The 21,722-nt window shown below is 40.7% G+C and overlaps 1 protein-coding gene across 5 annotated transcripts; it reads right to left on the reverse strand.

Annotated features, from left to right (window-relative positions):
• Positions 1–2,785: 2,785 nt before the first annotated feature.
• rc3h1b (ring finger and CCCH-type domains 1b) lies at positions 2,786–21,290 on the reverse strand. Of its 5 annotated transcripts, none has more exons than XM_032531795.1 (20): positions 21,131–21,290; positions 19,421–19,829; positions 17,527–17,647; positions 15,620–15,859; positions 15,317–15,492; positions 14,863–15,063; positions 14,339–14,471; positions 13,832–13,950; positions 13,153–13,265; positions 12,804–13,049; positions 11,811–12,025; positions 11,266–11,675; positions 10,975–11,133; positions 10,713–10,868; positions 10,186–10,408; positions 8,717–8,807; positions 8,467–8,563; positions 7,873–8,085; positions 6,791–6,891; positions 2,786–6,667 (listed from the first exon to the last, which is right to left on the reverse strand). In XM_032531795.1, exons 2-20 carry the CDS (start codon positions 19,649–19,651, stop codon positions 6,511–6,513), a joined length of 3,402 nt encoding a protein of 1,133 aa, XP_032387686.1. In that variant the 5' UTR covers positions 19,652–19,829; positions 21,131–21,290; the 3' UTR covers positions 2,786–6,510. The 5 variants fall into 5 exon arrangements, with proteins under 5 accessions (XP_032387686.1, XP_032387684.1, XP_032387685.1 ...); XM_032531793.1 differs by having other exon boundaries at positions 6,791–6,894; XM_032531794.1 differs by having other exon boundaries at positions 8,717–8,810.
• Positions 21,291–21,722: the final 432 nt, after the last annotated feature.

Here is a 21,722-nt window from a genome sequence, read left to right on the forward strand (position 1 = left end):
CACCCAGTCACTTGTTGCCTATTCAGACATAGGTGGGTGGAACCATACATATAGGAGGGGCTGACAAAAGAAGCGCCTGGCAGTCACTTCATGAGCAACAAACCTCTTTTTGGGAGATTGTGCAGGTTTTTTTTTTTCAGTCTTCCAGGAAACCCGTGTCTTCTGCACAAGATTTGACTTTTCAAACTTTCAAATTGGGTGCAAAGGCCAAATACTTGTAATGAGTAAGTATCATTTTGATGTTTTTAAAAGTTTCTTTGAAACATTATCAGTACAGGACACACCTGTAAATGGAAGTGCAACCAGCCAGATGTGTGTTTCATTACAACAATTGTGGATTATGCTACGTACAGTCAGCCTCTCACTGTCCACTATGCAGAATACCACAGCGTCAAAGCATAACATTGTCTAAATTGTGTCTGTTCCCTCTCTCTAAGGCACATCTCAAGTCGGAGGATTGTCTCAAGAGACTGTTCTGTATGCTGACCGTGAGTGTGGTGACGCCTCTTTGACCCTTGTGACAGTGCACCTGGCTGAAGTTATCAGAGATAGTGGGGTACCCCGAAGTAACCTGAGGCCTTTCAGAAATCCTGCTCCCAGATGGGAGTGGACTCTCTCGGTAAGAAGTGAAAGAATGGATCTCATTTTTTTTAGGATATTTTTTTGTTTTGTTCCTATTTATTGTCTGTTAATTTCCAAATTTCTGTCATACTTGCATCATCCGTGTTTCAGACATTGTCTGTCCGTTTCATATGTTTGCATATTGCACTGGCCCGACTTAAAGCAGCCAGGTCGCTCCAACAGAAAGAACTGAGAGCTAAGTCCTGGAGAGCTTTGTAAGAACTTCTTGAACAGCGTAAAAACACAATGTAAAGCTAAATTTGGGCTTTTATTGTTTTTTTTATTTGATAGGACCGATTAAGGCAGGAAAGTGGGAGAGAGAGGGGGATGACATCCAGCTAAGGGCCACGGGTCGGAATCAAACCCGTGGCCCCTGCAGTAACATGAAAGAATGAATGGAATTATTAATACATTAGCAGGTCATTGTCTGTTTTAATTATATTGGTCATCTCATCCCGTGAAATTAGAAACAAATCAACATCATGTGTGACACACACAGTGTGTCGTTCTATTAGGGTTAGGAACTTTATGATTCCTCACCTGGAACAGTTAAAGCAGGACTGTAATGTGGTGCCACATGTTAATCAAGGAATTTCACAAAGGGAAAAGTGTTTTGTTTTTTTTCTCTGAAAAAAGCCCAGAGATAGACATGGTCCTTGTCCAAAAGGGGATAGACGTAGTTATGAGAGAATTTGGGTCACATAAATCTGGACTGTTGGCTTGTTAGAATAAGCATTGTTATATCAACTAACAGCACACAGCATCAGGTGGAGTACCATCCGTACCAGCAGCCCAATGAGCTGATGGAGTACTGCCGTCAGGAGGGGATCGCGTTTCAACTGCCCTCTGGCCATGGGTCAGTGCGACCCCCCTGGCACAGAAGTATGGACGCACACCTGCTCACATCTGCAACCGCTGGAGGATCCATCAATGACAAGGAAGGGGGAACTGTATTGGCATTTTAGTTTGCCCTATCTGTTCAGGTTTAGATGCTGTTGCAGTGTTTCTGTTCTATTATTATAAATATATGTGTGTGTGTGTGTGTGTGTACAAAATGCATGCACAACCTCAGTCAAAACTTTCACTATCCAAATAAAAATAAACTTGTTGGTCAAATTTCTGTCACTGTAGTATTATTCTCGTACTACTCTTGGAATGAAGTCATTACAATACCAAAGTCAACCAAACAGGAGCGTGTAGTAGATAACATTAAGAAAGAAATTGTAAATGTCTTACATTCCTTTCCAACTTGTATTTATTATAATTAATATCATATTGATAAGTTTGACATTTTCACTACCTTTTCTTCCAAACTTTTTTAGGTGTTGGGATTCTAGCTGGAGGAGGAAGACACTATAGGAGACCAAAGAACTTGCGCGGTGGGAGACGTGTCCTGGGATCCAACAAACGTGGAGTAACACAAGGTATATTTACTGCCGAAATAATTAACTAATGCCTGCTAATTTTGGTTTTGGATGTTATGAAATTTTACAAACTTCCAAAGTTTAAATTTGGTATCGCCTTTGGCAGACGCACACTTTTACTTTGAGAGAAAATATACTAATTTGGACTCAAATGATGTCTGTATGCCGGGCCATTCATAATAATGAGATGACGATTATTACTGAATGTCAGTGGTGGAAGACGTATTCAGAGGATTTACTTAAAGTAGTAATAGTTCCACATTTTGGAAAATACACTTTTTTTTAATTCTTTGCTGAGAGTTGGACGAGGAAATTGATACAGCTGTCATGTTTGTATGATAAATATGAAGCTACATCAGCTGCTTAGCTAAGAAACAGCTTAGCCTGGCTGTTACAGTGCCAACATAAGTGGGATAGATCTTATCAGCCAACTCTCACCAAGACAGCAAGTAAGCCCTGAATTTATATGATGTGGTATGCATGAGATGTTTTTTCAGTCTGTGCTGGTGTGGTAAAAATATACTCATTAGTCACTTAATATGAGAAGCAGAAACTTCTTCTGGTTAAATCTGTTGCCCCCTTAACACACCAATGTTGTCAAGGTGCACTGACCCAAAACTTAATTTTCTCTCATTCAAAAAGTGGCCGAAGGTCAGGGGGAATTAAAAAAGACATGTTCAACTACAGCTTTTCCAACTTTCTTGATCTCTGTTAACAATTAAAGCAATGACACAAACATCCCGAGTTAGCAATATCATTTAATCTTTTCCCCTCAGCTTAGAATCACTGTTGTACATAAGTTACACTTTGTTTTCTCAATTTCACAGGTTCATTTTTTTTTCTCTCTTCAAACTTCCAGTTTGACCTCCCTCTCGTATCAAACGAAAAAAAAAAAAGCAGATTGTATTATACAAAAATGCAAACCAATTTTCACACAGTGAATTCTCTTACAAAGTCATAAAATGGCGTAATAATGGCTACATCCACATTGGAGGAAGATAATTCTAGACATTCCTTAATGGAGTATAATATACATATAAAAACTTCTTTTTTTCTTGCTGAAATCAAACCTGTACCTTAATTTAAGAGATATTTTACAAGGGAGTAATCATATAAAATAGCCATTTGCGAATTTCCCCAGAAAGTCAGGGAATAAAATGTGAGCCTCAAACAGCAGTAACAGAGTTCAGTGGTCAAGGGTGGGAGTGGAGGGGATAACTGGTTATGTAAATGAGGGGCAGAGGCAGCAGTTCCACTCAGAAACAAAAACACACAGGAGATTGAAATGAACATCTTTGCTATTTACTACACAGTAAACCACCCCATGCATCCTTGTATGTCAGTTCTATAATCTAAAGCCATTCCAGGCTCAGTCAGACCTGCAGGGACCTATCAGGTAGAATCAGCATTGGTAGTTTTGGTTGACTTGCACTTAGAGAGTTGTATTAAATTAACACCATGTGTTGCCAATTGATGACATTACAGCAGAATTAAGTCGGTGGGCCGATTTTCTTGTGAATACTTGACAAAGAAGAACCAAACTAGTGTGTAAATGTCTTACTCTTAGCTGTTGACTTTTTTTCAGATCAGATGATGCATTAAAGACTGTAAGACTTGCAGGTCAGTAAATTCACTCAACTATGTCAGAAACAGAAAAAAAGAGATAGAGAAAAGAACTACAAACCAAGCTACGGCAACATTTCCTTAGAAAAAAATAAAAACACATTTTGCTTCAAATCTCAACAGATTTGCATTATTGCATGTTGCTGTTTTACATGACATTTTCAAAAGGGAGGGGAGATCTACTACAGTAGAGTCCAGTAGAGTAGAATCAGTAGGACTCTCTATCATGCCAATTCAGTGTTAATTAGTAATTTTGAGATTGCCTCGTACTCCCATAGCAGACAATGTAAAGGAGCATTACCAGAGGATTTAAGGCCAACCTATCATCAGAGACTTCCTGAATATCCTCTTGGGGGCAGGGGGGGGAAAAACCCAACACTTTTCTAATACCTCAGAACTATCACCCAGTACAGCACACTTTGAGAGGGGGGCAGGGTGTTGTTGGGGGGGGAGAGAAGTAGGGTAAATTCTACAATACAATCTAGCACACACAAACGTCTCCATAAATTTTTCTTCGGAAGCATAGTCTATAAAGAACATCTTTGTTTGAACACAAAAGATTAAGTGAACACACAATGCGCACAGAAGTCCTTCGTCTGGGAAAGGATAATGTCTGTGTTGGCAACCAGTGGACAGAAAACAAGTCAAACGAAAAGAAACAAAAACATTTTGCTGATTCTAAGTAGAGATCATTTAATATAAATGCTGAGCGAGTAAAATAAGAGGTGGCACATTAATAGTGCTTTAGTATATTAATGTATGTATACATACTCATATGTATAAGTGAGCTGTGTACCTAAATAATAAATGTAGCAAGGAGCAGCCAGAGGCTTGAAGTGTGGTAGGAAAAAAAAAAAAAAAAAAAGGAAAAACCCAAACATCCACTATCATGGCGCTGACAAATTGAAAGAGATGCCCATCAAACAACCCAGATGAGAGACACAAAACATTTGTATCTTTATTTATGACTCATCGGTTATCAGGGATTTGTCAAACGGTCAGTTTCTCAGTACCCTCGTCTGACCAAAACGAAGGCTCAACGTTAAACGTAAATGACTTGACCCAGAGCGTCTCCTCTATCCAACCGTTCAAACACAAGGACTCGCTCGCTCTCGGCAGAGCTGTAAAACTGTAGCCAATCACGCCGATTGTTTACAAAAGGCAAAGAGCTCCATGTTGAGCATCAGCAGTAAACAATTTACATGATGGAGGAAGAGCAATAACAGTGGTAATGGTGGTGATGATGACATCAAGGTGTGAAAAGGAAAATGTGATACTAAACAGGATATTGTTATACTCCCCAATAAAGATGCTTAAATATACTCAATGCGATATGAACAAACTCATCAAATCTGCTATTTGCGTTTGTTTTGTTCACCCCTTCGTAACCAACACAAATGTCCTCGGCTGTAAACATGATTTCAAATGTACTGTGTAGCTAAAAACGCTACAATAGTTACCTTAAGTCTGAGTTTCACTTGAAATTTAACCATTTCATGACAGAGGACACGCTTTCAGCTAAGCTCTATAAAGCCTTCACTAGGTAAGCCACACACCCCAAATCGTAACAACGTAAAGCATGAAAAGATAAAATTGAACAAAAAAACAACAACAAGGGAAGGCAACTTCATAGAAGTTAGGAGAACAAATGACAAGATAATCCCAATGGGGAGGCCTTTTGAGTGGCGAGACGAGAAGCTCTGAGGAGGGAAATCCTTATTTACCCTATGTTATAAAGATACTCATACGCCTGACTCCTAAGGCAGAAAGATGTCCTTCCTCTCAGCCTGATCGTATGCGTTCACCCAAAACAAATTACAGTTTTGAGCCTGCCGTGAAAAATCTCACAACGCAATCGGACTGAATGCAGCCTTAAGGAGCACAGGCGAAAGGCATTGTAACCAAACCACATTAGGTCACATCACAACCAAGAGAAGCACATAGTAGATTCCCTTATAGAAAACGTGGAAAGCTTATTATCAAAAACACTTGTTGCAATCTTTAAAACAGAATGCTTCAATTAAATATATAATATACTGCTTTCAAGTATGAAACAGACATATGATGTGTTCATAAAATGCACTAATAAAACCATACTTCTTGTGGCAGATGAGGACGTACATGTGGTGCAAAAGTGATTTCTGAAACACCTTGCATCTCCATTTCAGCTGAATACTGGTGAAATATTATACCAATTTTCCCTCCTCAGACCATCTTGATCTGGGCAACCACTTTTTTTGTTTTTTTTTACGATTCTGGGGTTGAGAACCAAGTGACACACTTCTGCTGCTTCCTACAATACCTTCATAGATCGCCAGATTGCAAGAAACGTTCCTCAGAGTGCATGTGAAAGTGCTTTTTAATCTGCTCCTCTGTATCTAACCCTTCATCTCCATGTATTCTGGTACAACAAAAACCAATTCTTATCGGGAGAGGATCGATCAAATGTGTTTTTTTGTGTTTATTAAGGATTAAATAGGCTTATCCTTTAACAATATTACCGGTACAACTGTCAACATCACCACCATTGTCTCTTCCTGATATATCTATTGTGAGCCTTGTTAATCTATAATCCCAGTACAAAAAAAAAGAAAATAATTAAACACACAAGAAATGTTATCATATGCTCTGGTTTCCAGGCAAGGAAAGTCATTAAAAAAAAGCTCATTCACAGAACAAAAAGAAAGAAAATTCATATCACGGCAGATACTGCTCATCTTCTAAATAGAATGGGTGTATGTGTGCCTGTGCATGCTTTTCAATTGAGCATCTTGAGTGTGTGCATGGGTGTATGTGTCTGTGTGTGTCTGTGTGTGTGTGTGTGTGTATAAGTGTGTACTGCCTAAGAGCAGGAATGGACAACGCCATTCTTCTGCATCTCTGACCCAGTGGCACCTGGATCAGAGCACAGACTCATTGCAGACGTCTTATTGGTCAGTGACAGCATGGACCCGCCCACTGCACTTTCTTGCAGACTGCTGGAGCCATTTGACACCTCGCTGAATTAAGGACAGAGAAAACCAACATACAAGTGAGAACAAGTAATACTGGGAGGCTTTTGATAAAAACACATTTATGTTCAGGGAATATACACATTTATGTTCAAGTACGTGTTTACCCACCCAAGAGCCAGGGAGATTTCTTCCAGCTGAGTTTTGTGCTCTGGTTGTCCATTCTCTGTTTTCATCTTGTACTGCTGAACCTCATGGGCTACTTGGTTTTCCTGGTTTGGAGATGGACAAAACATACTTAGTTGCTGAAAAGTTCTGTTTTTGACTAAACATTGTGCTTAATTGATCCAACTGAATTCTACACAGTCGCTATCTTTTAGGACTTGAGCCATGGCCCAGACAACTGAACTATTACATAGCACTAGTGGCATAATAAGGTGTATTATCTGGTGGTATAGTCACGCTTTGCCAGACTCTCCTCCAAAGTGCGCTGAAGGAGGGTCTGGCTACTATCAATAGCATTCCGGGAGTGGAGGAAAATGTGCTTTGGTTTATTGGCATTTCTTTAAACCAATCAGAATTGTCATGGGCGGTGCTAAACTCAGCACAGAGCCGCTGCAAAATAGTCGTGCAAGAGAAAACTCATATTGGACAGATAGTCTAGCTAGCTGTCTCAATTTAACATGGAGCAATCTGAGGAGCAGTTAATAATAGTCCTCATTAATCCACTTAATTTTAAATTCCAATACAGGGCGGCCTCTAGCTCATCCAGTAATAGCTTTCGCCCCATGTAGGCTGAGTCCTGCAGCGGCCCGGGTTCAAATCAGACCTGCGGCCATTTCCTGTCTATCCCCTGTCAGTATTAAAAGGGAAAAGTCCCCCCCCCCCCCAAAAAAAAAACATTCCAAGAAAGCGGAAGGAAACGGAATACAGATGCATTCGGCAGAATTTCCTGCTGCACGTGAGCAATCCCGGAAGCTGAACATCAAGGGCATAGACTAATGGTGGCGTAACACAGCTGCCACAGGAGAAGCTAAAGGGATTCTTAAAGAAAAGAAAATTAAATTACCCCGTGCATTGTCCAGAGATTGTGGTGTAACAGACTGAGTATCAATTTTGTTGGGGCCCTAGTGGGATGCCCTGAAGTATCCCCTCCCCTAATCAATAATTCCCCCCCAGATCCCAACTTCTTTCAGCATACATGGTTAGACTGTTGCATTCCTTTTTGTTGCTCAACAGACCACCCCCCTTACCAAAGCCATCTCACGGGTCCTCTTGCCAATCTCTCTCTCCACCTGGTGGAGCTCCATGCTTAGCTGTTCACTGGAGACTGCTGTTGTACTTGCGCCCCCTGCTGGCCACTTGGCCTGCTGCTGAGCTACTGACACCTGGCCTTGGCCGGGCTGCCCAGGCTGGCCTGCCAATGCACTGGCCTCCCTCTGCAGCAGTAAAGAGTTACTGGCAGCCTGTAATGGCGAGGCAGGAAGTGAAGAGGATGATTGTGCAATTTGGAAATTTCTGGGAATACTCAGAAGAAGTGCAGTTTGAAATGGAAAACCTGTTTTTGATAATTCAGTGTTGCTAATATTCTGATAATGACTAGGCAGCATGATTACCAACTGCTTTTATTTTGATTGAACCTTTTTTTTTTTTAACTGGTGTCCAGGCTGCGCAACAAAGTGCCACATCAATTATGTAAAATGATAGCAGACATAAATACATCTCCTCTGGCATTTAAAAACAATTTATACAATGAAATAATTCAAAATCTTGTAGAAATTATCAAGTCAATGCCTGTACTTTCCAGACCTTTCTAGGTCCACTTGTTAGTTAGAGAGCATACACACCTCCATGCTTCGCATTTGGGTCTGTTGGTTGATCTGCTGGTTGACCTGTTGCAGCTCAATCTTTAACTGTTCTCTGTCTGTGGCTGCCATAGGTAGGCTGTAAGGGTGAGATACCGTAAGACATGAACACAACTGCTTTGCAATTATCTCTATACGTCAAGAACTTTCACACATGCATTTCTGATATTTTCCTTAAAGCTTGATAAGTATTATCATCATAAGATTATAGGAAAACAACTGCAGGCCTCACCGCTCACTGAAATGTCCCTGAGAGGAGGAGGCAGTCTGGTGGGATGGGTATGAAGCTCCACCCCATCCTCCATGGCTCCCATATGTGTATTCTGCTGAGGTAGTAAAATGGTTGTCAGTTTTTTTTTGTTATAGCAAACTGTAATGATTAAAAAACACAGTTAGGTAAAATAGACATGTTACAAAGGTTTGGTTTAAGAGTTAAGAGTGGTCAGTGTGGACAAAATGAGTAAAGTTTAATATGTATAGGTTGAAGGTCCAATATGTAATATATTTAATGTAATAAATCCAAAAAGGCATCGTCAGATATTAAGGAAATATGCTAGGTTGAAATTTTCTAAAAACAATGCTAATGCCAGTATTTTCTCCTTGTTTTGGCATGTGTGTTATCAACTGCCAGGCAGGGCTGCCAGATATAACTGTAAAAACGTAAACCCAGCTTGCTACAGCTGGACTGTAGTACAGCCATCAAAGCAGCAAACAAACTAACAGGCTCAATGGAGATAGAGTCTACCCAACCTAAAAAAACACGGCATGTTTCTAACAGTTGCGTGACCAGAAAAAAACCCTAGGTAAATATTGGAGATATGTTTGAAAGATGCCGAGTTGGCTAATTTCGTCCTGAACAGGCAAGCCTTAGCTTCAGGCTAATTTATCACGGCTACTAGGAACTAGCATTTTATGTAATTTCAACATTTGTGTACTCAGATTGAATTATATAGCTAGAGTATCTGAGTTGGTTACTTGCAAAAACAATTTAGACACAGCCAGTAAAGGGATCCAGGCTAACGTCACCATGCTAACGGCTAACACTACCGGAGGACCAGTCAAGCTGGCCACGGCTGTTTACAACATGTAGCCTGTTCAGCGGCCGTAGCCGACAACTGTGAGTTATCTTGAGCCAAGAGAGGACGCTGTAAATTGAGAAGAGAGGATCGTGTTTAGTAGTTCCTACTGTTATTTTAAGCCTAGGAAGTCTATCTGTTGGGTGGAGAGGACGGCGAGGTTGATGTGTTTTTAGTGGTTCCTTCTGTAACTGAGCCAAAAAAGTGAGCCTTTCAGTTGAGTACAGAGATAGCCAGTATCAGCTGCTCCGCTGTGCTGTGAAGTACGTTTGATTATGTGAGACAAGCGCCATTGTTGTGGATGCTGTGGTCTCAGCCTGGCAACCTCCGTGAACTTTGAGTCCAGGTAGGATGGAGAGACAACTTTCTACATTACTTTGAATTTGTACTGAAGTAACTATTTTAAAACCCTAGTCGATTTACATATTGCACATGATTATAGTATAAAAAGCCACATGGTACAAATGTATATGTATGTACATCCAATTTAATTCAAGATCCTTTATGTTTGAATCATTTTGATATATTTTAGTATTTCAAATTTGACTTATGCATTTTGACACAAAAAGATGGAGATCAAACTCTCAATATCAATAGGATTATACATTAATATGTTGTTTCTTACCTGACATGGCCATATGTTTAGAGCTTGGGTTCTGAGGTGTGGAGGCCATAGCCTGCACAGGGCCTGTGGTCTGGTAGCCCATCTTTGAGGTGCGGGAGATGGCACCAAAGCGTGACACAGTAGGCTGGGGGCCAAATGGGATAATAGGGTCATCATCTTTGACTTCTGCACCCCTCCGAGGAGCCTCCAGCGATGGTTCCCTCAGACCCTTAGCCTCAGCATTCTGCCAGTCACAGGGTATAGAGAGTATGAGTTAGGATATGGAGAGATCTGAGGAAAAGGCTTAGGGGGCAACATGTTTCTTTCTTTACGTGACAAACACTTACTTGTGTTTCTTTTGGTGAATTACCCTTGGTCAAACACACCTAATAAAATAACTTAGCTTGCACTTCAATCACTTAGACATCAAGTTTATAGTCCCCTTCAGGTTTTGTGCATCAATGCTGATTGATTAAAGGAAGCACAACACATCATTTTCCCACCTCAAATATTGACATGGTTAAAAACAGTTATCTATCTCAACTCACCATCATGTCCATGGTACCAGGAACCATAACGTCTTTGGGTTTGGCATCCTTTGTACCAATGTAGGAGCCAATGGTTTCACAAGACCAGGGAGAGTACTGCCCTGCATAGTCAGGCTCTCTGCATTTCACCATGTTTTTGGAGCTCTCCTCGCCATACTGCAAACAGAGAGAGTGCTGTCACTAATACTTAAATGTATCACATGTTACAGTTTAATGCCTGTGTATGATTTGGTCCAGTTTCAGAGATACACATAATGCTAACCTCTGGAGGGTAGTCACTGGGAAAGGGATGAGAAAGAGTGGGGGAGGCAGCGAATGGTGGAGGGGAGATGACCTTCCTTTCCTCCAGCTGGGATAACAGCTCCTGCCGACGTCGGTGCAGGTAGTCCAGGCTGGGCTGTGAACCACTATATGATGGCCCCTGCGAAACAAACACAAAAATATTGCAGCTGAACGGCTAGAGTTTATTTTAGTGTTTTGAAACTAGGCTGGCATCACAAAGAATTGAAGGCAAACAGCACATAGAAGAACAGCACAATCCAAACAAACTCACCCTGCCATAGGACCTCATTGGTGGAGGCTGGGCATTCTGTGTATAATAGCCATCTGGAGGGTATCTATCACGGGCACTGGGCTCCTGGTGATAAAGGGAGTTAGCCTGTCCTGCTGATGGGGGGGGCATATCCAGAGGTGCGGGACTCATTCTGACCAGGCCATCCCTCTGAGATGGGTAAGGCTGTGGGGGAGGTGGTGGGCCAGTGTAGGTCCCATGGCGACCTCGGTCATGGTGTGGAGGATGAGGGTAAGAGAAAGGTGGACCAGAGTGAGGGGCCTGGTAGGGGCGATCTGGAGGACCGTAGCCAGGGTAGGGGTCCTGATAAGGGGGTCCTGACTCACTGGGGGGAGGAGGGTTACGCATGTAATCCCGGGGGACATACTGTTGTGGTTGTTGGTAGGGGTACCCTGAGAAGAAAATAGCAAGCTATTATTAATATAATTTTCCTAAATTATTTGTAAGTATAAAGTAAAAAACATTTTCATTAGTAACAAACACAGGAGACCATTCATTATGCATCATACCGTTTACTTGAGCCCTACCTGTGGAGTATTGTGGGGGGTCATACTGAGAAGCAGAAGGTGGTGGGCGGGTGTCATAGCACATCTCAGGGTGCGGCGGCTGGGTATACACTGGTGAACCTCTGGCTACCACAGGCATGTGCTTCACCCCAGAGAGGTGGTCTACTGGCATCCTTTGGTGGGCCATGGCATGAGGTGGCAGAGGCATACCAGGTTTGGGTAGCCCAGGGTCCATGCTACAGGAATAAATGTCAGATTAAAGAAAATTTAACAGGCTCATAGTCAGTAGGCTAAAAACAAGTATGCCAGTTAACTACAACTACCGGTATGTGGCAGAGACTGCAATGTTGATGATGCTTAATAAATAATTGTCAACCTGCAGACAGTTTTTTTGTCCTTAACTTTTTATTCAAACATTATTCTACAGATTGAACAAAAATATTCACCCTCTCCTCTGCAGACACGCCATGAGCAACTACTGACCTATACCATACTATACCGTATACCATGTACTTAACTGAATACCGACTATTGTTTGCACTTGGTAGAGGTCCGGAGAGCAACAGACATTACGGAAAATTTGCCATTATAGGGGAAGTTGACCGAAAGAAAGGCTAATTGATTGGAATGTGTATGCACATTCCAGTCTTCATAAATGCAGCATTACAAGGAGATACCACACCCCACGGTTAATACTGTACATTAACAAAAAAGGGTGTGGGGTACATTTCTAAACGTTTCATTGATAACAAGCCATACTGTTAAATACAATTTACTTCTCTTCGATGAATACTGCAAGTATCTCAATTTAACTTAATTTATAGTAATGCATCATTTCTTAAGGTCCAAGTTCTAATTTTTCAAAAACATGTTTGGGTCTAAACTATATTTCAGGATGCATCTAACCCTGCACAGTGCAATCAGCTGGTACCCATCAGAAAAATCTGCAGACTTCATGGCACAGGTTGCCTGTTCTTTGGCTGCCGATTATTTTAATAAAAATGTTATACTGACCCATCAGGTGGTGATCCTGGAGCACTGGGACTCCCTCCATCCATCTTCATGGGTTTACGCAACAGTTCATATGGGACTGTGTCAGTGCCACGGGCAATGAGCTGGGGCAAAGAGTGTCCACCACTACCGTTGGTAAGGGGTGAAGGCTTCCGGGTCACTGCTACATCGAGAGGAAGGCCCTCATCTGGCATGAGCCCTCCTGAGCCAGGGAGGCGAGCTGCCAGGCGCTTATTCATTTTACGATACCTGACAAACATGAAATGCAGTATAAAATGTATAAGAAACGCTGGGTGGTGAGAAAATACAATACCTAATCTAAAAGCCAGATGTTGATATTATTCAGACTCACTTCTCCAGTTCTTCCTGAGAATGAGCAAAGGTGCAGCTGGCTCCTCGAGGACAACCTCCCTTCTGCTTCATGTCACGACACATGTATGTCTTATACTTGCTGTGCTGAGGAGGCTATAGAGAGACATCAAGAATGGTTGAGACATCAAGTATTGCTGAAGTAGAGAACACTACTTTTTATGGTGAAACTCTATTTGAGGACGTTGCCTAGCACTACAACAAACAGAGCTTAAATCAACACTATGCACCTTTTCCCTCTTCGGTCCTCCCACAGGTTGTCACATTGGAACTATAGATAGTGCGGCTGAGACAACCTTCAGGGGGACCGAAGAGAGAAAAGTTGCATTGTGTTGCTTTAACACTCAATAGTGGTGATATTAGACATGACAGTTAGGGCTGGGTGATACTGACAAAATCCATTGTCACAACATTTTTTAATCAAATACCTCAGAGTGGATATAAGGATGTGTAACAAATCAAAGAAAAAACAACATCACAGCACTACAAGCCTTAACAGCTTGTCATGTGGAATTCTACAAGCGATAAACACCATTCTCTCAAAATATATTCCCTCATTTGTTGTTTAAATTATGGTGGTGGTAGGACTTTAATTTCCCATGGGTGTAGCCTGGATTAATAAAGCAAGATACAAGATATGGTGGTCCAATGGATAAACTAACCTGTTGAGGGTCAGCTCCTTTCTTGCTGTGGTTCTGGATGAAGTCCACCAGGCCGTGCACCACTGTTTTCACTGCTACCAACCCTTTCTCAAGCTGCTCCCATGTAGGAGGGGGGGCATCTGGGGAAACAGAAGACGAGAAAAACAGACTTTAATCTAAATACTTGATTTGATGGTAGTTATCTGTCTGATAAAACATATATACCCAAATATTTTGGGGTGAGACAAAATCTAACAAGGGAAACAATGTTTTGGTGGCCAGTTAAACTGTGTGGCAACAGCTGGGCTCTGGCCAAGACATATCCCGACATATTTTTGCATCCCAGCTGCTTGTTGTAACCCAATTTTTTAGACAAGATATATTGGGACAATACACAATGTGTGCGAGAGAGGGCAAATAAGATGCAAAGGTTACCGTTTGCATTCCAGCTTATGAAACTGCATGTAATTGACTTACTCCTTACATTGTTCACAAAACCAAAATTCTTGAAGTCTGCTTGTTTCTTACCAGGACTGGGATCAATGTTGGCCAATAGCTCCAGGTGGGGACGCAGTCTGTTGAGGTTGGCTGGGTCTCCGGTCCTCTGTAGGGCAATGGTCAGCTCCTGGACACTCTGAGCAAAAGACGCTGGGGTCTGCAGCTATGCCAGAAGCAGGAAAAAAAACAGAGTAAATGTTTTGCCAGGTTTAGGGCAGACGGGACGTCTCTATCTAGGATATAGGAGCTAAGAAACAACAACGTATAGCATAACAGACAAGTAACAACTCTTTTCCAATAAAAGTAGCTGGCACTAACTCCAAAAGTTGCTAAAGGTTGCCAGATGACCCATATTGGTGACATCAATACAATTCACTTGCATAAAGATTAGTGGTTGTGTTGGCTGACAGTCTGAAATTGTTACTAGTTGCTTTTTAGAAATGAAGAGGGTCTGAAAAGTCACTAAATCTAGCCTTTATACCTTTTATGTACCATGATGTCAAAACAAACACACGAGATACAGACAAAAGCAAACATTTACTTATCTCACACACCTTATCTATGATAGACTGCATGTGTGACTTGTGAGATTGATCTCCATATAACAGAGAAGACCACTGGTCAGGTGCAATGCGCAGCCCACCCTCCATGGCAATCTGAACTATCTGAGAGTCATGCTCGCGCCGCAGAGCCTCGTAAGTACGGAACTCCTCTTTCAGCTGCATCAGAGATGAATCTTCATCACGTTTGGTCACCTTGGTAGCCACAGAGAAAGAAGGACAGAGTGAGTTGAATTTTTTTGTTAGTTTTAGCTCTGTTTGGCTTATTTTACAGAGAACATCCGAATTACCACCAAACACACTTTTGGATTAGCAATGATTAAAAGAACACCTCAGGTAACTTCCCAGCAAGGGTTGCTCTAAAATTGAGAAAGCGGGCACCACTTGACATATCCAATTTGCCTCAAATGATGTTTGAAATTTTCTTCTAGCTCTGTCAGTGACTTACCTTGAAGCAGGAGGCCCTGTAGAGGAGCTGCACCACATGGCCTATGCTAGTCTTAGAGGCTTGCGGGAAGCGTGGCTCAAGTCTCTGGACCACAAAGAGAACCAACACCTTCCTGGACAGAGCAGAGCCATCTTCTAGAGCAAGAAGAACCAACTTTAGAGCTTCCTCCTGCATGGCTGGGGAAGGAAAAACACAAACATAAAAACCATGACTAACAGCGGATTGCCAAAAGCCAACATTTACAGAGGATATACGTCTTGGAATTTGCTTGACTCACTTCGCATTTGATGGAAAACAACTTACCCGGGCCAAGAAATTGACATCCTCGTGCACGCACAGCGGCCCACAGATTGGAGGAGAGCTGCTGTGGATTCTGGTGCTGCAAGATGAGTTCGGTGACGGTTCGCTCCCCCAGAGAGCGGGCAGCTCTCATGGCTCTAACGCGACCCTCCTCCTCAACCAGCTGACAGTGGACCAGAGTTACCAGTTTCCTCTGCATGGGTCGACTCAGCATGCTCTGGGCCGTGCTGCTCAGGCCCACACCTGGAAAGAGATTAGACAGGACAAATGGTAAACACTGGATCAGAGGTGGGTAGTAACGAGCTACATTTACTCCGTTACATTTACTTGAGTAAGTTTTTGAAAAAATTGTACTTCTAGGAGTAGTTTTAAATCACTCTACTCTTACTTGTACTTGAGTAGATTAGTGAAGAAGAAACTGTACTCTTACTCCGCTACATCAGGCTACAATGAGCTCGTTACTCGTTACTACGCTTCATTGTTTTTACCCCAGCGTACGTCTCATTTTAATGTTTTATTTTGACAGAGAGAGAGTCTTCCGCGGAAGGCTCTACCACGTGACTGTGCTTAACCAATCACACGTCGTTGTTCAGTCCTGTGACCATACTCGTTTCAGCAGCGCGACAGGTTAGCTTTACAGTCGTAGCAAAGACGTCAGAAGCAAAACGTCGCCAAGGCAACGCAAACCAGGAAATTAATTAAATTAATTTTAATTTATTTTATTGATTGGATGGACTATAATTTGCCTAAATATGATTATTTTGTATTTTTGTCGGTCTGGTTGATGCTTGTGTTAAGAAATAAATCAGACGTTACTCAACAGTTACTCACTACTTGAGTAGTTTTTTCATCATGCACTTTTTTACTCTTACTCAAGTAATTATTTTTATGACTACTTTTACTTGAGTCATATTATTCTAAAGTAACAGTACTTTTACTTGAGTACAATTTTTGGCTACTCCACCCACCTCTGCACTGGATACACTCTCAGTTGCCAGTTCATAAGCTAAAAATAATGCAGTCAATCTTACCTTAACAAAAGGTGAAAAAAAGTTGTTTTTGTTGAAACTATTTTAGCGAGCTCCTAACTCAACTTTCAGATTATTTTGGAGGATGTAGTTGTACCCCACATTAAAAGAGTTTACCATGGCTACATCCCATTTTACAACTTTTAGCAACAGGAAACTGCATTAAGCAAAACACACACCTTCGTTGATACAAGAATGAGTCAGGCTTTGTTTTAAGCACCCTGCATGTCTCTGATGTTTGCTCTCTAATAATGCCTGTAGGTTCAACAGAATTACTATGCTAAATGTTTTGGAATTATTTCAGATGGAGAGGGAGAATCTGCAGCAATTCTAAGCATTTCTACGTAACGTAACCATCAATTTCCTCGTTTTAATGAACTACCTAAAAATTTTTGTTTTTAACAAGAAATAAATTTGCTACATACTTGGACGGTTAATCCATAATTAATCAATCTTTCTTGTTTTCTATCAATTAACAATTCATTCTTTCATTTAATCATATTCAATGATTACCTTGACCAATGATTGAGGAAATTGCTCAAAATTTGTACTTCTAATGTACATAATAAATTTACTTCAGTTTTATAATTCTTTTTTGTTTTCTACCCTTTTCTTGTTCCTGCCATGTCACTGACATGCAAACAAAATGTACACACCATTTTTGAAAAGGAAACAAGGCCATGTCCATTGTCAGTCACCTAGCAGCAGTATTCTCTATTTTAAACCCTTTGAATGTCAAGAATATTGAGTAATGGACATCCCACCTTAGAAACAACCTCCAGCGTTTCTTTTTAAGGCAGCATGAGTGTCAACTGATTATAAAGGTAGAGAAAACTATAAAAGTAAAAAGCATGCATTTGTGTGTGTGTGTGTGTTTAGTACCTCTGGTGTTGCTGAGAGGTTTGAGGTAGAGGGCCAGCTCCTCCACACACTGCCGGGCCTCTTCATAATGCTGCGAGTCCTCTGGACTGGTAATCAAGGCAACTGGCTGAGCCTTAGGAACCTGCAGCAGGACGCAGAGGGGAAAATAATTAAGACAACCCACAGAAATAACAGAAGCCACACAGTCACTATTTTCATTTAATTGTCTAATGTTTTGGCTAAATAAGCTAGACACAACTGAGTGTGGCAATTAATATTGAAATACCTCTTTGTGAGTACAAGTGTGCAAGTATATTTTGGCATAAAGGGGACCTAGTTAAATGGTATGGTCAAATGTATGAAATGTGTTTAAGCTGCAAACATCTACAAACAGCACATACTACTGAAACAAAACCAGAGATTTAGAATAAAGGCAATATTAATGTATACTGCCCTCTGTCCTAAATAGCTATTATTGTCCTATTGGAGGCGTGGTGAGAAGTGAAGACTAGAGTATGCTCCACTTATGCAGTTTTCACTGGACCTACCTACACTGTGGTAAAGGTATGGACATATAATCAACAGGAAATTCAGATTTCACATTTTAAAAATCACTGCATTGCACTCCCTTCTCCGCATGTTGTAACTTGTTGAAATGCCCTTATACCAGTTGACAATGCGAATAATCACTATTTAAAATAGAGCTAAGACACTGGAGTGAAACATTTCTTATCATGTTTCTATGTTGATGCTTAGGTTGACCTGTGCGCTTTGTAGCTGCCTCCTTTTCCAAGCTTTGCAATGGACCGATTTAAATAACCACCGGGAATCCAATGAAACTATCAACCAAAGAATCAAAATAACCATCTTCACTTTAGACCATTGGCTTTGATACTGACCAAAACAACCTGCAGCTCTTGGGCATTTCAAATGATGAATTAGATTATTTTAATGAATGACAGTTAGGGCTTGCCAATATATCGATATTATATTGACATTGTGTTATGAGACTAGATATTGTATTAGATTCTGGGTATCTTAATATAGTAAGTGTTGTCTTTTCCTGGTTTCAAAGGCTGCATTACAGTAAAGTGATGTAATTTTCTGAACTTACCAGACTATTCTAGCTTTTCTATTATTTACCCACTTAGTCATTAAATCAACATTATTGATGATTATTTATCTAAAATCGTATTGTAAAAAATATTTTGTGAAAGCACCAATTGTCAACCTTACAATATTGTCGCAATATTGACACCAAGGTATTTGGTCTAGAATATTGTGATATTTTATTTTCTCCATATCGCACATCCCTAACAACAACGGTACAGTGCTATCACAACAACTTCCATTTTGATTAGGGGAAATTCATTTTATTGTACATTGTATCCTAATATGTAGGAGCACAGACATGCAAGGCACTCAGCTAAGAGACAAGACATCACAGTCATGACTATATCAGAAACACAACAGGCTCCTTGTCAATACACTGACATTATGAGTGTATACCTGGAAACTTGGCCAACAAAGCCAAATCCCCATTAGCTATGCATCACTCTATTGGTCAGTCACCGTCTCAGAGAAATATAGGTTTAATGATTGTCCCCGGAACTCAGTAAACCAACAAAATTAAAGTCAGTGCTCAATGACTGTTGTATGACTCATAAAAGGAATCTCCAAGCTATGTGCATCATGTAATAGCTACTACGTAACAGATGAATACAGTCCATAAACACTTATTAGAGAAAACATTATAATGTCAAGATGGGAATGGTATCAAACTGTTCGAAATACATCCAAGAGCTATTATTCTTCATCACATGTTAGCATCAGCAAAGGTTCTGAATAAATAATCAACACAGGATCTTTGTCGTAAATAGCCAAGCAAGTGTACAAACACAAACAGGAGTCTTACCTGGCCTCCCACCAGCTGCAACAGGGCTGTGTTGACAGGTAGGTGCTCAATGTCTGTGCTGATGGCTGTCTGGTCAAAGGGACAGGCCTTACGGTGCAACTTGTTCAGGCACATCTTGCAGACAGTATGTCCACAGCCCAAGCTGATGGGCCTACGAACAGTCTCCTCAAATGTCTGTGTGCAGATGGGGCACAGCAGGAACTCTGTCCATTGTGGTGCTTGCACTGGCATGGTTATATGTTGATGGGACAAGTGGGTGTAAATGTATTTAAGCTTTAACACAGAGAAAAAAAAAACTAATAATAATATATGAAAGATTCCACTGGAATCAAGAATTTTTCTTCCGAACTCAATTGTTCTTAAATGTCCTCACACATTGTGGATTTTGTATCACATCGCGTGATGAATACTGTAAAAGAGAAAGACAATGAAAATTAAAATTGTGCAATCAATCACCAATTGGAATTTAAATTATTGTGCATACGAGTCAAATTAACATTAGCTAATTAATCGTTTTATTATATCAGATATAATTTCAACATTATCTAAGTGTATTAATAAAACATGGTTGTGTATGAGTGCATCTGTAGTTGATAAATGCATTAAAGGCAGTGGGATGACAAAGTAGCTTTCTCGTGGGACTAACGTTACTGATAAATCACTATACTATAAATCTATAATCGAAAGTGTTATTTGGCTTTCCTTACTCGCTGGTATACGGTATTCAGCCGTAACACAAAACAACAAATAAATAAATAAAGCACATATTTGTAAGATACAGGGAAAACAAGCGTCTGAGAAGGATCAAAACAACTGCTTTGTGGCCTACTTAGAACCTGCTAACCACTATGACTATGGACAAAGGGTCCTGAAGAGGCTAACAACCGAGTTCTTCTGCGCAATCTAACTTATTATGAAGCTAACGTTTGCTAATGGAGTTACAAAACATTAAGCTACAAACAATTTTATTTTTGGTCAAATAGTTTGCTATCTTGGCAGTAACCATTTGAATGGTTGGTTATGCACCCAATAATTTGTAGCTAACGTTAATATGAGGCTATGCCTTAGCTAGCTGATTGTAGGTAACGTTAGCTCACTATTAGCAAGCTAAGCTATGGGTGGCTAGCGAGCAAACGTCGTCTGATTTAAAAAAACAAAACAACTTAATAATCTAAAAGTTATTATTGGTAGGTCATGATAGTCATTATTCGAAATGTAGCTGTCGTTATGAATCCAGTACACTACCAAGAACATTAGTTAGTATCTCGTGTACTGGTCAAGGAAACGATAACGTTGGAGAAAGAGCAGAAGCAGTGACACCATTTGACTTGCAACAGCGAGATTATGTAACGCTAGCATCCGAAACTAACCAGCAACCCAAATGCTTTGCAATTGCATGCACCCACCAGGCACATGTATTTACTTGAGTTCGGAGTTTTAAGAATCCCACTAAGATTGTGTTTCTATCACATTTCGAGAAGCAGATAACTCATACTCTTCTCTGACTGAACACAGAAGGCTAACATTCTAGCGAACAAACCTTACTCCTCCCTCTAGCAGCGGTTAGCTTGTTAGCCTAATGTTAGCTACCTTCGTGTTAGCTACAACTAACCATAGCTATGCGTCATAAATGTGACTAAAACTACATATTCAGCATCTAGAGTTAGTTTATAACAGGGCAGATAGATGATTAGTCTCGATTCTACTCACTCATTCCAAAAGACTTGGAAGATTTTCATCTTTCTTTAGGAAATTGTTGCGATATTTTCTTGCCATGTCGACTGTGCAGCTTAGCTGCTGCCGAGGTCTGGGGAGGGTGTCAACTCGAGTCGTCAACAGGCTCGCTAGCCGGTTACAGCTAGCTGTGCAAGATGTGTGTGTGTGTGTGTGTGTGTGTGTTGTGTGTGTGTGTGTGTGTGCGCGTGCGTGTGTTTGCTTGTGCGTGGTCTGGCCGTATGTGCTTATTAGTATCAGAATAGGATTTATAGCCAAGTAACTAACATTAACACTCAGTAATTTGCCTTAGTGGTTGGTGCATATGCTACATAAACATATTAAAAGGAATACACAATAAAGCGAAGAAGCCTACTGTTACCGTTAAGAACATACAGAAAATATAAATATTACAATAACCTATAGGCCTATATATAATTTAAACAAATGTACAAACTGTTTAACAATAAGAAAGGCTATATTGTTTATGCAAGTTGTGTGCAAAAATGTTGAGGGACTATTAGGTTCAGGATATAATGGTAGGCTAGTTCATGGTGTTTGTTAATGTGAAGTGAAGGCTAGTGTGTGC

The sequence above is a fragment of the Etheostoma spectabile genome, chromosome 12 (genome assembly GCF_008692095.1).
Source record: "Etheostoma spectabile isolate EspeVRDwgs_2016 chromosome 12, UIUC_Espe_1.0, whole genome shotgun sequence".
Lineage (NCBI taxonomy): Eukaryota > Metazoa > Chordata > Actinopteri > Perciformes > Percidae > Etheostoma > Etheostoma spectabile.

Bases quoted from the DNA above. Each gene is read 5' to 3' on its own strand.
- rc3h1b (XM_032531792.1), bottom strand. From the start codon at position 19,651: ATGCCAGTGCAAGCACCACAATGGACAGAGTTCCTGCTGTGCCCCATC. The intron at 8,564-8,716 runs GTGAGGCCTGCA...TCACCCTTACAG, and splicing joins CAGGGACATTTCAGTGAGCG to CCTACCTATGGCAGCCACAG. The intron at 8,086-8,466 runs GTGTGTATGCTC...TCGCCATTACAG, and splicing joins CCCAAATGCGAAGCATGGAG to GCTGCCAGTAACTCTTTACT.